Below are 13,572 nucleotides of genomic sequence, written 5' to 3'. Positions count from 1 at the left end.
CTGCCTCCTTCTGTCCTAGGAGTCTTCAGCAAACCCACCCTCTCAGCCCTGCCAAGCCCTGTGGTGACCTCAGGGGAGAATGTGACCCTTCAGTGTAGGTCTGAGAGACTTGGCAAGTTTACTTTGATCAAGGAAGGAGAACCAAAGCTCTCCTGGACACTGGACTCACAGCCTCTCTCCAATGGGCAGTTCCAGGCCCTGTTCCCTGTGGGCCCTGTGATTCCAGGGCACAGGTGGATGTTCAGATGCTATGGCTATTACAGGAACACACACCGTGTGTGGTCAGAGCCCAGTGACCCCCTGGAGCTCATGGTCTCAGGTGAAGACCCCTGATCCTGCCCTTTCTGAGATCAAAGGGTTAGCTCAGGGCCCTACCCCAGGAGAGTTCTGGGCTGGGATGGGGTGAATGGATCTAGGGGAGGGTCAGCAAAGGGTCTCACCCTCAGAGGGCAGGAGGCCAACGAGGCCTCCCAGGTGCCCCACCCCTCCTCATCACCTGTATCTGGAAGACAACAGGAGGGTACAGGGAGGGTCTTGAGGCCACAGGGTAGAATTAGAGGAGAGAGTTTGGATGAAGGTGGAGGCTCCATAGGTACCGTCACTCCTCACCCTCTCCCTCTGTCATTCCCAGGATCCTCTGTACAGCCTGGCTCCTCACCCACAGAGCCAACCTCAACAGCTAGTAAATCTCAGTGGCATCTAGACTCAGCAGCAGGACAGTCCTTCCCACCCCAGGGAGCCCCAGTCCCCACCCTCCTCTTGTCCTTATTCTCAGGACCCTCTGTGAAGCCACCTACAGGGCCCACCTCAGCACCTGGCAGGTCACTATCTTGTTTCACAGGGAGCAAGGCCTCCCCCAGGGCAGTTCTGAGTCTCTCAGGATCTCCCTCCCTTCAAATGCTCAAGGGTGGGCTGTGTCCAGGGGGCTGAGAGTCAGGCAGAAATGTGGGGAACCCCGGTCTCCCAGGAGTGCTAATGCTGTCTGGTGAGGAATAAGAGTCCAGGCAAGGGAGAGATGGGGCCTAGGCTTGAGGAGGGACCAGCTGCAGTGGGAAGCAGACAGCCCCAACCCCCCAGGTCCCCATTCTGACCTAGGCAGCCCCAGGATCACACCTCATTCCATGGGATTGGGCCCCAGAATGGCGAGGGAGGGGCTCTGAGTTGGAAGATGTGGGTCCCAGAGGAGGCAGGGTTGAGTTGTGCCATGGGTTCAGGCTCCTCTTGGGGACAGAGACATGGATAATCACTTTCCAGCTGGGCCTCAGTTTCTCCAGGTGTGAAGGGGGGAGGCCTGGCCCACAGAACAAAGCTCCCTGCACAGAACGAAGCTCCCTCTGGCTCCTCCTGTGATGTCCTGGGAGAGGAGGCCCCCAGAGAAGTCTCAAGGACCAGGTCCTGCAGTGGCCTGTCCCAACAACTACCATGATGGTGATGCTGTGCAGAGTGGAGAGCAGGGCCATGGGCAGGTCATGCAAGCTCTGTCCCTTCAGCTTAGGGTCAGCTCTGGAGTAGGGGGGAAACATCCCTGTAAGTCAGTCTCCAGAGTCATTTGTCAGCTCTGTGGCCTCTGGCTGGGTGCCCTGGGGTAGGGAGTCACCTCTGTGGGTCTCAGTTTCCTCTTCTGTGAAATGGGGGTGTCGTGAGGGCTGGAGGTGATGATTCAAAGCCCCACAGGCATCTACAGGGTAGGTGCTGTGGTAGGCACATGCCTGCATATAGTAAGTGCTCAGTTAACGATGGCATTCCTCACTCCTGAAGTCACTCACACCCAAGGCCTGGGCAGCTTCCTGGAGATTCTGATTGGAGTGTCAGTGGCCTTCATCCTGCTGCTCTTCCTCGCCCTCTTTCTCCTCCGACACTGGCATCAGGGCAAACACAAGTTATTGGGTGAGTAGGGCATCTGGGGGTAGCAAGGGTGGGCTCAGGCACCAGCCACAGGGAGTCCAAACAGATGAGGAGAGTCAGCATAGAAAAGCTGCTTTAGCATTTCTATACTACAACCCTCTGGAAAGTGCAGACACAGCTCCTCAAATATCCCCTTTCTCCTCAAACTGTGTGCGGGGCAGGGGCTTCTAAGTTTGTGAGGCTGAGTCTCTGTCTGTCCCCTCCCAGCCCAGAGAGAGGCTGATCTCCCATGTCCTATGAGTACTGTGGAATCAGAGCCCAAGGGCAGAGGCCTGCAGCAGAGGTAATTCTGCCCTCAAAGACCCCAGACTGCACCCGCCCATGGCCCTTCACTGCCCCTCACACTCTGTGTCCTCCGCCAGGTCCAGTGCAGCTGCTAACGTCCAGGAAGAAAATCTCTGTGAGAGGAAGGGGACCCGGGGGGGGGGTGGGGAGGATATGAGGCCTCAAAGGTTCAGCAGGAATGTGATAGGGTCAGGCTGGGGAGGGTCTGGGCTCAGGGGGAGATGAACTAAAACCCCCACTGGGGGCCTCAGGGGACATCACAGCCCCTCCCTGAATCCCATGGCCCCATCTCAGAATAGGGCAGGGGACTGTGGGACTGAGAGATCCCAAGGAACGAACTTCTGTTGTGCCCCCAGCAGATGCTGCCATGGAGGACACTCAGCTAGAAGACAGAGTGGAGCTGGGCAGTCGGGTGAGACCCCTGTTTCTATCCAAGGCACCAAAGGCCTACTGTTACCACATTTAATCCCAAGGACACTCCCCTGTCCTCCTTCAGCTCTCAGCACTGTCCCACAGTGGACCCCTCTCCATTGCCTGCTGTGACCTCACTGCCCGTGGTTTCCTATCACGTGTGGGTCTCTTCTTTGCAGCTCCCTATTCTCTGTCTGATGTCTGGGTCAGAGAGCTCCCCCAGGCCTCAGAGGCTGCATGAATCACCAAAGCACCCAAGTCCCTGGCTCCCCTTCATTCCTTTACCTAACAGTGTCCAGAAAGCTCAATCCTGATAGGTTTGGGTGCTTGGGGTGGGGGGGGGGATTGCAGGCATGGCAAGGAACACAGCTGCCCCACCCTCCCTGCACTCAGGTGGCAAGAGACAACAGACAGATACATGCATGGCATCCTGAATGCAAAAGGCCATTAGAAAAGTAAAGAGAGAAAAGGGCAGAGTGCATGGGGAGCATGGAGAGTGGGACCTGTCTGGGCTGGGAGTGGAGGGACGTTTGATCAGCCATCCCCTGAGAAGGAGCCTGGAAGGAGAGAACAATGGGGACACCCAGTGCACAAGCACCTGCAGCAAAGGAAACTTGGCCGTGAGATGGGCCTGCAGCTGGAGCCAAATGAGCAGGGTCCGAGTGTGCAGATTAGAGGTCAGAACTGCAGGAAGGAAGCGGCCAGGCTCTCCAAGGTCTAGGAAGTCCCTAGAGAGTACGTCAGGAAAGTGACATAATTGGTCACTCTTGAAACAGTGTAGAAACTTAACTAAGGGAGGTCAAGTGGCATCCAGGAGACCTTGTCACTATCACTCCAGTAGAGCCCACATGACAAAGACCCCTAGAGAGTGACATATGCCCATGTGAACCACTCCATACACAAGTAGGGAGAGGCCTCCCCTTCTTCCCCACTGTCCAGGGAATTCCTGGTCATGCCGGACAGATAGGCAGAAGGAGACAAGCAGGTGGGTCTTTCCTCCCCAGACCCCCAGGCCTCCTCCTATCCCAACCACACACCTTCTCTTTCACTCTCCCCCTACTGCAGGCTGCTGCATCTGATGACCCCCAGGATGTGACCTATGCCCAGTTGCGCAGGTTGACCCTCAGACAGGAGACACCTGAACCTCCTTTGTCCCAGGAAGGAGACACTCCTGCGAAGCCCATTGTGTATGCTGCTCTGGCCTTCAGCTAGCCCAGGAGGGACCAGACCCCACACTGCATGGAAGAAGACTCAGGGACTGGGAAGGCCCAGGACTGTCCCAGTGTACAGAAACTAGTAACCCCCAGCCTGGACCTCTAACAATCACTACCAGGACGTTGAGGGATCTTTTGGTAGTCAGCTGATTATGCATCAAAGATAAATAATATCCACATCTATATTTTGCAAATAAAAACTTCTCAATAATCAATGCATTAAAAGAGAAATCAAAATAGATGTAAATGTTTTAACTGATAAGATAAATACTACACATTAAAATATGAAATTGGAACACTGAGAGCCATGAATGAATAAATTACAAAAGAAAAATCTAAAAAATAAATGACCTTGAATATCATATTCAAAATTTAGAAAAAGGCTGGCACAGTGGCTCATGCCTATAATCCTAGCACTCCGGGAGGCTGAGATGGGTGGATTGACCTGAGCTCACAGGTATGAGACCAGCCTGAGCAAGAGTAAGATCCCATCTCTAAAAATAGCCAGGCGTTATGGCATGTTCCTGTAGTTCTAGCTACTTGGGAGGCTGAGACAAGAGAATTACTTGAACCCAAGAGTTGGAGATTGCTGTGAGCTATGATGTCACAGCACTCTAGAGAGGGTGACAAAGTGAGATTCTGTCTAAAAAAAAAAAAAAAGAAGAAGAATTTAGAAAAAGAGTAACAAATTACTCCAAAAGAAGATATAAGGAGCTACTAATGAGAACAAATTAAAAATTGAGGATCCAGTCTCTATAGCACATGTCAGTAATCCCAGCCATTCAAAAGGCTACACAGGAGAACCACTTGAGCCTGGTAGTTTGAGACCAGCCTGTGGTATATGCTAAGGATTCAGATTAATATAAAAAACAATTTGAATGAAAAACTCAATAAAGCTAAAGAAGTTTATTCTTTTAAACATTAGTCACATTGATAAATCCTACCCACAGTGAGCAAGAAAAAGAGAGCAGACACACATTTCCATATGGAAAAGGGACAGGGGCCAGCACTACAGACCCTATAGCATTTTCAAAAATTAATAACAAAACATTGTGAACAACTGTATATCAATATACTAGAAAATGCAAATGAAATGGACAAAATATTCTAAGCTATAATTTACTTAATAGACATAAGAATACATACAAAATCTGAATTTATACAAATATAGCATTTATATGTGGATATATTGTCCACCTTTATATATGAGGTATATGTGTGTGTGTGTACATGTGCATATGTGTGTGTATATGTATATGTATATGTACAGAGAGAGACTCTGTAAACAAAAATGTTCCTGTAATGTAAACTCTTATTCAGAAAGCTTTGATTGTGGACTTTCCAAACACTTACACACTTGTGAAACACACACAGAAGACTACACCCCAAACTTATACAAGTTTTCCATGATAATAGAAAAAAAGAATTATACCCAAACACATTTTATTAGGCAAAGAAAAAGGTGATATCAAAATGTGACAAGGAGGGCAGCACCTGTGGCTCAAGGAGTAGGGCGCTGTCCCCATATACTGGAGGTGGCGGATTCAAGCCCCGCCCCAGCCAAAAACTGCAAAAAAAAAAAAAATCTGAAAAAGAAAATTATAAAATGGGAAAATCATTACAAGATCTCTCTCATGAATGTAAATGTCAATCTCTAAACAAATATTGACAAATAAGATTCATTCTTATACAAAATGGACACTACATCATGACATCGTGAACACACTGTGCTTCTTATATTTTTTATTATTATTTATAGAAAGCAAAGGTAGCTTAATTTTTAGTAAATCAGTATAATTCAATATATTAAGAGATTAAGTGCTTTACTTTGGGAGGCCGAGGCAGATGAATTCCTTCAGCTCCGGAGTTCAAGACCAGCCTGAGCAAGAGTGAGACCCCATTTCTACTAAAAATAGAAGCTGGGCTTCATGGTGGGCATCTATAGTCCCAGACACCACAGCACTCTGTCCAAAAAAAAGAGAGAGCGAATAAATTTTTTAAAGCATAATACATGCAGACAAAGCTTTATTGTTCGAGTATTTTTTCATATACCTGTTAAACATTTGTATACCATATTTGGCAAAGTGTCTATTCTATTCCTTTGCCCCTTTTTCAGAGAGGTCATTTGTTCTCACTTTGACTTGCTTGAGTTTCTTATATATTTTGGGTATTATCCCCTTGTCAGATATATGATTTTCAAACCATTTCCAATAGTCCATAAGTTGTCTCTTTGCTCTGCTGTGCTTTTGTTATGGCAGAAGCTTTGTAGTTTATTGCCATTCCATTTGTCTACTTTTGCTTTAGTTACTTGTGTTTTCAGGGTCATATCTAAAAAGTCTTTGCCCGGGCCAATTCTACAGGGCTTCTTTCCTATCTATTTTGAGCTAACTTGTACATGGGATGAGATAAGAATCCAATTTCTTGCTTCTGCATGTGGATATGCAATTTTCCTAGCACCATTTATTCAAGGGACTGCCCTCTACCCATTGCTTGGCAATGTTAAAATCAATTGACCTTAAATATGTGGGTTTCTTTGTTCCTTTTCCTGCTCTGTTGACTGTTATCTGTTTTCATACCAATTCCACGCTGTATTGATTGCTACTCCTTTGGAGGAGATTTTGAAATCAGGTTGGTTGATGCCTCCAGCTTTGTTATTTTAGCTCAAGGTTACTTTGACTATTGAGAGTCTTTTGTAGTTCCATTCAGATCTTAGGACTTGTTTTCTACTTCAGTGAAAAATGTCATTGGAATTTTGATAAGGATTGCATTGAATACATAAATTGCTTTAGCAAGTACAGACATTTTTACAATGTTAATTCTTCCAATTCATGAACATGGGACATCTTTCCATTTATTTCTGTATTCATTAATTTCATTCTTCAATATTTTATAATTTTCAGCATGAAGATCTTTAAGCTTCTTGGTTAAATTTTTTCCACATATTTGCTTGTAGTTATGTTAAAGGGAATTTTTGTCTTGATTTCTTTTTGGATACTTCGCTTTTGGTGTATAGAAATGCTACTGGTTTTTCTATGTTAATTTTGTATCCTGCAAATTTACTAAATTTGTTTATCAGTTCTATCAGTTGTTTTGATTGAGTCATTAGAGTTTCTGTATATAAAATCATGTTGCTAGCAAGCAGAGACAATATCACTTCTGCTTCTCCAATTTGGATGCTTTTTTAATATCTTTTTCTTGCCTATTTGTTCTCCCCAGGATTCCCAGTACTATGTTAAGTAGAATTGGCAAGAGTATCTTTGAACAAGGATTCACCCATCCTTTCTTCAGAGAACACAAGTTCTGATTACATTGTGGCTGGACCTTGAGTCCTCACATATGTGTGTATCTGGGCATGTGGGTACCCAGGGGAGGGTTGCTAATGCTCAGGGTCACATGACAGTGACAGTTGATATTTAAATGGAGATCAGCTTTTCTCCCAAAATTGTAGTGCTAACCCATTAACTGTTCCTAAAGCTTGAAAGCAGGACCTCCGGATGAGGAGGAGACTTCTAAGAAAAGAAACAAGGGCACCAAGGAGACAGAAATTAGTCAAGGGCTGTATCCAGGAAGATAGGGGTGGAAGCTACTGCTAAAAAGAATTGAAAAGTCCACAAAGGGGGCTGTTTGGTAAAATGAAAACCCATGAAGCATTTTTCTTCCCTCATTTCCTACATGTCCCCTTTGTGCTCATGGTCACAAAGCAGCTCTGTGTGAGATGCACCATCAGATGTTTGCATGTTTCTGCTGGTCTGAGTCAGCTAAGGGCGGTGAATCTGCCCCTTCACTGAAGCATCTCCAGGGCTGGTGGGACAACTGGCCTTGGTGAGGACCCCACCACACTGGGCTGAAGGATGAGCTGAAGGAGGGAGGAGAGCTCATGGAGGCTCTAAGGATGGAAGGGTCCTCTTCACCCTCTTTTGAGAGGGCCCAACACTGGAGGCACTGAGTCTCTTTGCTGCTGGGTCCTGACCCTCAGTGAGACGAGAACAGATGAGGCAGATGGTGGCTGATGTGAAGGGAGACCCTACTTATACCTAAAATGTCTCCATAGACATAGGTGCCTACCTCAACCCTAACCCAGGAGAAATAAAAGTCAGGTTCCTAGGGAGGGAAGTTCTGGGCTGGTGATGTGACAACTCCATAACAGGAAGGACCAAGCCTTTGAGGGGACACACCCTGTGTGTCTGTCTGTCTTTCTGGCACTGTGAGCTCCTTCACCTGCACAGCTGAGACAAGTGGGAGGAGACACCATGTCCCCCCACCCTCATAGCCCTGATCTGCCTCAGTGAGATGTGAGCAGGGGAAGGGAGACCCTGGTGAGGAGGGGAGATCCTGGTCTGGGTGGGACCCACACCATAGCAAGACTCTGCTCTAGCAGGAGAACCTAGAAGCTCAGGAGACTCCTGGAGAGGAAAGGATATTCTCAGCCTTCAGGGACAGATCTCTCATCGGGAACTCTCTTCCAGGGATGAGTCTGGGCCCCAGGACTCATGTGCAGGCAAGTGAGTCTGCTCCAGCTGTCCCAGGTCCCTCCTCATCACTAAGGACAAGGGGACACCCCAGACACCTGGGAATGAGGAATAGCAGCTCTGGGCTGACTGAGGAGGACATCGGGAGGGTCCTGGGCTGAGAGCTGGGATCTGAGGGATAGGGATGTTTTGTGACCCAGCCTCTGATTTCCTTCCAGAGACTCTCCCTAAACTCACCATGTAGGCTGAAAGAGACTCTGTGATAACTTGGGGGATCCCTGTGACCATGTGGTGTCAGGCGACCCAGGACGCCTGAGAGTATATCATCTGATGAGAGACGAAAGCTCAGCACCATGGGACAGACCGCACACTGCAGCCTGGAAACAAGATTGTGTTTCTGCTCTTATTCATGACAGAGCACAGTGCAGGGCAATATCACTGCCATTATTACAGTTCTGTGGGCTGGTCAGAATTCAGTGACACTGTGGAGCACGTGTTGACAGGTGAGAGGACACTCAGGGGTCTCAGCCCCAGGCTCTGCCCTCAGGAAGGGTGTCTGCTTTCAGGGGTATCTCCTTCTCACAGCCCAGCCCTGGGAGTGGTGTGGGAGACATGAGCCCATTTAACATTACGTCCTCCTTCTCTCCTAGCAGTCTACAGCAAACCCACCCTCTCAGCCCTGCCAAACCCTGTCAGGACCTCAGCAGGGAACATGACCCTCCAGTGTGGCTCACAGCTAAATTTGATGTGTTCATTCTGACTCAGAAAAGAGAACATGAGCTCTCCTGGCATTTGTGGACACCCCCTGGGAAGTCCCAGGCCCTGTTCCCTGTGGGCCCTGTGACCCCCAGCCAAAGGTGGACTTTCGAATGCTATGGCTATCATAGGAATAGCCCCCAAGAATGGTCAAAATTCAGTAATACCTGGAGTTCCTAGTCTCAGGTGAGAAGGGCCTGTCCTTGCTCATGAGTGGCTCAGAGCCTGAGACAGGTCCCCCAGCTGAGCTCCTAGGGGGTGACAGGGTGAGGGGAGCCTGGGACTCAGGGCAAAGACACAGAGTATGTGAGACAACAGAGCAGAGACACAGAGAGTGAGGGAACCGTGAGAGCAGGAGGCTCATGAGGAGAGACAGGTCTTCACCTGGCTCCTCCCTGGGTCCTGCTGCTCCCTCAGGGACCAACTTAAATCATCTCCATGAGCGACTCTTACTAGGACACTTTCAAGGGTGGACCTGCCTCCCTCTGTCGCTGTGTGTCTCCCTCTCTCTCTATGAACACACATCTGTATCTACAGACCTACAGTGTTACCTGTGCGATACATTTTACATGGATGTGGGTATGTACACAGTCTTATTCTGTGCCTGCAGCTATGATGAAATACTTGAAGCACGGATGACTGATAAACAATAGAAATTTATTTCTGGGCGGCACCTGTGGCTCAAAGGAATAGAGTGCTGACCCCATATGCCCGGGGTGGTGGGTTCAAGCCCAACCCCAGCCAAAAAAAAAAAACCTCACAAAAAAAATGAAATTTATTTCTCCCAGTGCTAGAGGCAAGGATGTCCATGATTAAGACACCAGCAGGTTGGGGTGTCTAGAGAGGGCCTGGTCTCTGCTTCTGGGGTAGCACCTTAAATGCTGTGTCCCCTGCAGGGGACGAATTCCCTGTCCTCACATGGCTAAAGGGACAGAAAGGCAGGAAGGCAGCCTGGCTGCTTCCCTCCAGCCCTTTTATAGGGGCCCTAATCCCTTCATGAGGGCACAGAGTATGACAGTCACCTCCTAAGGCCCCACATGCTAATGCTGTTACACTGTAAAAAATAAATAAATAAATAAAAATTTGGAAGGGACACAAACACTCAACTCACAGTATATGTAGTCTGCTGTTTGAACTCCCATCTATCTAGCTCTGTTTACTGATATGTGCCTACAGGTGTGTTCTTCCTCCACTCTCCTACATCCACACTCTGGGCATTCAGAAACATACGTGATGATCCACTGACTTGACAGCACCATTTGGAAAACATATCTGCATGTGTGTGTTTGTATTAATATGTACACATGTGCATGTGTGTGTTTATATATGCAAAAAATATGTATATACATTACAAACACACACACATATGCATACCATTGTAGGTGTCTCTAACTTTTAGAGGAATTACTTGACAAGTGCTTAAATGGATGATGAGACACACACACACACACACACACACACACATACACACACCCGGGTGACCTGGCTGAGGAGAGATAAAGGGGAGGCGGTCCCAGGCATTCATCCCTTTGTGCCCCTGACTTTCAGGAGTCCCTGAGGAGCAAACATGGAGCCTGGGTCCTCAGCTACTGATAAATGAAGACTCTTATTACCAGATGAATTAACTTACCTGGTCCCGTGTCTCAAAACTAACAAGGAACAGTCAAGGGCTCAACTACTCCTATTTTGAAGAGAAAATAGTTGCTGCATCTTGGGACACAGGTACATGTGTTCCATAGTGACACAGAAAAAGAATAGGAATACAAATGACATGTGGCGACTGGGGGATTCCAACCATCAGACTAGAGAGAGCTCTGATGCAGAAGAGAAAGGATTCATTAAGGACCTAGAAAATTATACCATGGCAAGTGGATGACATAAGAAAATATAACCCAGACAATGATGGCTCAGGTATCCCCAACCTGACCCCCTTCATCTGATGCTCAGGAGCAGCTGAGACCACCAGCCCCTCATAGGACAAATTAGACCCCAAGACTGATGAATGAGGAGACACTGTCAGTTATGGGGCTGGGCACAGAGGGTCAGGCCCCTATTAGGGGAAGATGGTGTCCTGGGGAAATATCCAGGGATTCTGGTGACTTTGGTCTTCCCTGAGCTCTCTGATCTCTTGTACACAATCCCCAGCCCCATACCCTCAAAATCATACCATGGAGAATCTCATCGGCATGGGCATAACTGGCTTGATCCTGCTGGTTCTCTGGATTCTGCTGTTTCAGCTCAGTACAGCCAGAGAAGCCACCAAGATGGCACCAGGAGGTAGCTCCAGAGAGAGCAATGCACCATCCAGTGTGGGAGAGCCTTGGAAATAAATCTGATGCTCCCAGGAGGTTCCAGAAGAAAATCTGGGGTAGAAATTAGGGAACTTTTTGCTGCAAATGTTGAGAGGTGGAGACCTGACCAGGTTCAGTGGAAGGTCTGGGTGTCTTCAGAGGACTTTGCCACCAGCAGACTATGGTGCTTCCCTCCCTCCCTTTGCTGACTTTCCTTGCCTGCCCCCTGGCCCTGCCCTTTCCCCTGTGACATGAGGGCACATCCTCCAGGGAAGGTTTTAGTTCACTTTTCTTTGCACGTTATGCAGCATTTTTTTTTTTTATTTCTAACAACCCCTTTCCTGATAGGTACAACTGATTATCTTTTCAATTCTCAATATATATTTGAATTAAATGACTGAATTAATTGGCAAATATCAGATTCCAAGTTTCAAAAGATAGGTCCAAATTGATGCCCCAGCTCCTTGTGTGGACTTGACTTCCTCTTCGCTCCTCATCAAATGCTAACTGTGTACTTTGTCCAGAAATATCATCAGTTTGAATCTATACTCTGGTGCTTGAAGAGTCAGCTTTGTGGTGTGCTGCTAAACCAGATCGCTGGGGGAAAATAATTGAAAAAATCCCTGATTTATAGCATTTGCTGATTACATTGGTATAAATAATCCCTTCCTGGCCAATTTCAAGGAAGGTCACAGTGAGGTCATTAGATGCAGAGTTGAAAAGTTGTAGGCAGATTGTCATTTACAAGTGAGTATGAGCCAGAGACAGCACAACTTGGTGAGAGTCCCAATGTACAGCTATGTTTCTTTTTATTTAAAGTTTATGATAATTTCTGCCTCCTGGTTATGGTGCAGTGTTAATAAATTGTGATGCCAAAATCATACCACAATGAAGGGAAAAGAAATAAATAACAACATCAATTTTGGCGAGATGAAACATGTAGAAGTTTAGTACATTACTAGTAGGAGAGCAAATTGCTTTGATCGATTATGAAAAAAGATTGGAATTATCTGGTTAAATGGAGGAGAAACACAGCTATGAGCCATAAGCACATGCCCCAGAGAAAGTGTGTCCTGATTTGTCCTTCAAGGCTAGGTGTGTCTCCTGGAGACAGCATATGGATGACTTGTGCTTTTTTATCCAATCAGCTAGCCTGAGCTTCTTTAGTGGTGAATTCAGTCCATTGACATTTATTGGGAGAATTGATAGGTGTGGTGGAGTTCTAGTCCTCTTATTTTACAAAAGTCCATTGCGTAGTTTTATCCTTTGCACCATTGTGGAAGCTAAGTTTTGACCTTTAGCTTCTGGGTGTTTACTTTGCTTGTGGTCCATTGTGGTGGTCAGTATCGAGAATAGATCCAAGTATTTTTAGTAGAGCCAGTTTTGTTGTGGCACATTTCCTCGGTGCTTGTATATCTGCAAACAAATTGATTTCTTCACCAATTTTGAAGCTCGGTTTAGCAGGATGCAGAATTCTGGGCTGAAAATGGCTTTCTTTAAGAATGGTGACGGTGGATGACCATGCTCTTCTGGCTTGGAAGGTTTCAGTTGAAAAGTCTGCTGTCATCCTAATGACTCTTCCTCTATAGGTCAGTTGGCACTTACTCCTGGCTGCTTGCAGAATTTTTTCTTTCATCTGGACTTCGGACAGTTTCATTACAATGTGTCTTGTAGAGGCTCTGTTTGAGTTGAGATGACCTGGTCTTCGATATTTATCTGAAAGGAGTGTGTCAGGGTTCTTAGTAAAACTTGAGAAGTTTTCATTTATGATTGTCTCCAGTAGGGCTTCAATACCTTTGGGACAATCTTCTTCCCTTTTAGGAATCATATGTTTGAAAGTTTCATGGAGTCTCATAGTTCTCTAAGCACATGTTTTGCTTTCTCTGTCTTCTTTTCTGCTTTTCTTTTTTAACTACCTGGGTTAACTCAAAAACTTTATCCCCTAGCTCTGAGGTTCTTTCTTCTCCATGGTCTAATCTATGTTTGATATTTTCTACTGCACCTTTACATTCCCTCATTGTCTCCTTCATTTCCTTCAGGTCTACCATATCTTTTCTATATTCTACACATCCCTCATACGACTTTTGGTTCTGTCTTTCTATTTTATCATCCATTCCTTTTACTGTCTTTATCATCCATATTTTAAATTCCCTTTCCTTGGATCAACAAACTGTGGTATATGTACACCATGGAATATTATGCAGCCATTAAGAAAGATGGAGACTTTATGTCCTTCATGTT

The 13,572-nt window shown here is 46.6% G+C and overlaps 2 protein-coding genes across 3 annotated transcripts in view; both read left to right on the top strand.

The window, feature by feature from the left end:
• LOC100944485 (leukocyte immunoglobulin-like receptor subfamily A member 5) overlaps positions 1–4,056 on the top strand; it is a 4,940-nt gene extending 884 nt beyond the window's left edge. The window contains exons 4-9 of one of the 2 annotated variants that reach the window (XM_023508683.1): positions 20–319; positions 1,759–1,887; positions 2,113–2,188; positions 2,268–2,305; positions 2,550–2,602; positions 3,667–4,056. In XM_023508683.1, coding sequence (XP_023364451.1) covers positions 20–319; positions 1,759–1,887; positions 2,113–2,188; positions 2,268–2,305; positions 2,550–2,602; positions 3,667–3,813 — 743 coding nt within the window. In that variant the 3' untranslated portion in view covers positions 3,814–4,056. Of the gene's footprint in view, positions 1–19; positions 320–1,758; positions 1,888–2,112; positions 2,189–2,267; positions 2,306–2,546; positions 2,603–3,666 lie in introns of both variants that reach the window. The other variant, XM_023508682.1, reaches the window with a different exon arrangement.
• A 7,152-nt stretch (positions 4,057–11,208) lies between these two features.
• The window catches only part of LOC100944166 (putative killer cell immunoglobulin-like receptor like protein KIR3DP1), a 15,677-nt gene continuing 13,313 nt past the window's right edge, over positions 11,209–13,572 (top strand). The window contains 1 exon segment of the mRNA XM_023508699.1: positions 11,209–11,317. Coding sequence (XP_023364467.1) covers positions 11,209–11,317 — 109 coding nt within the window.

Source organism: Otolemur garnettii, unplaced genomic scaffold, assembly GCF_000181295.1.
Source record: "Otolemur garnettii isolate 467f Iridium unplaced genomic scaffold, OtoGar3 scaffold00264, whole genome shotgun sequence".
Classification (NCBI taxonomy): Eukaryota; Metazoa; Chordata; class Mammalia; order Primates; family Galagidae; genus Otolemur; species Otolemur garnettii.
The sequence above is the reverse complement of the archived record's forward strand: the minus strand, read 5'-3'. Positions and strand labels throughout refer to the sequence as shown.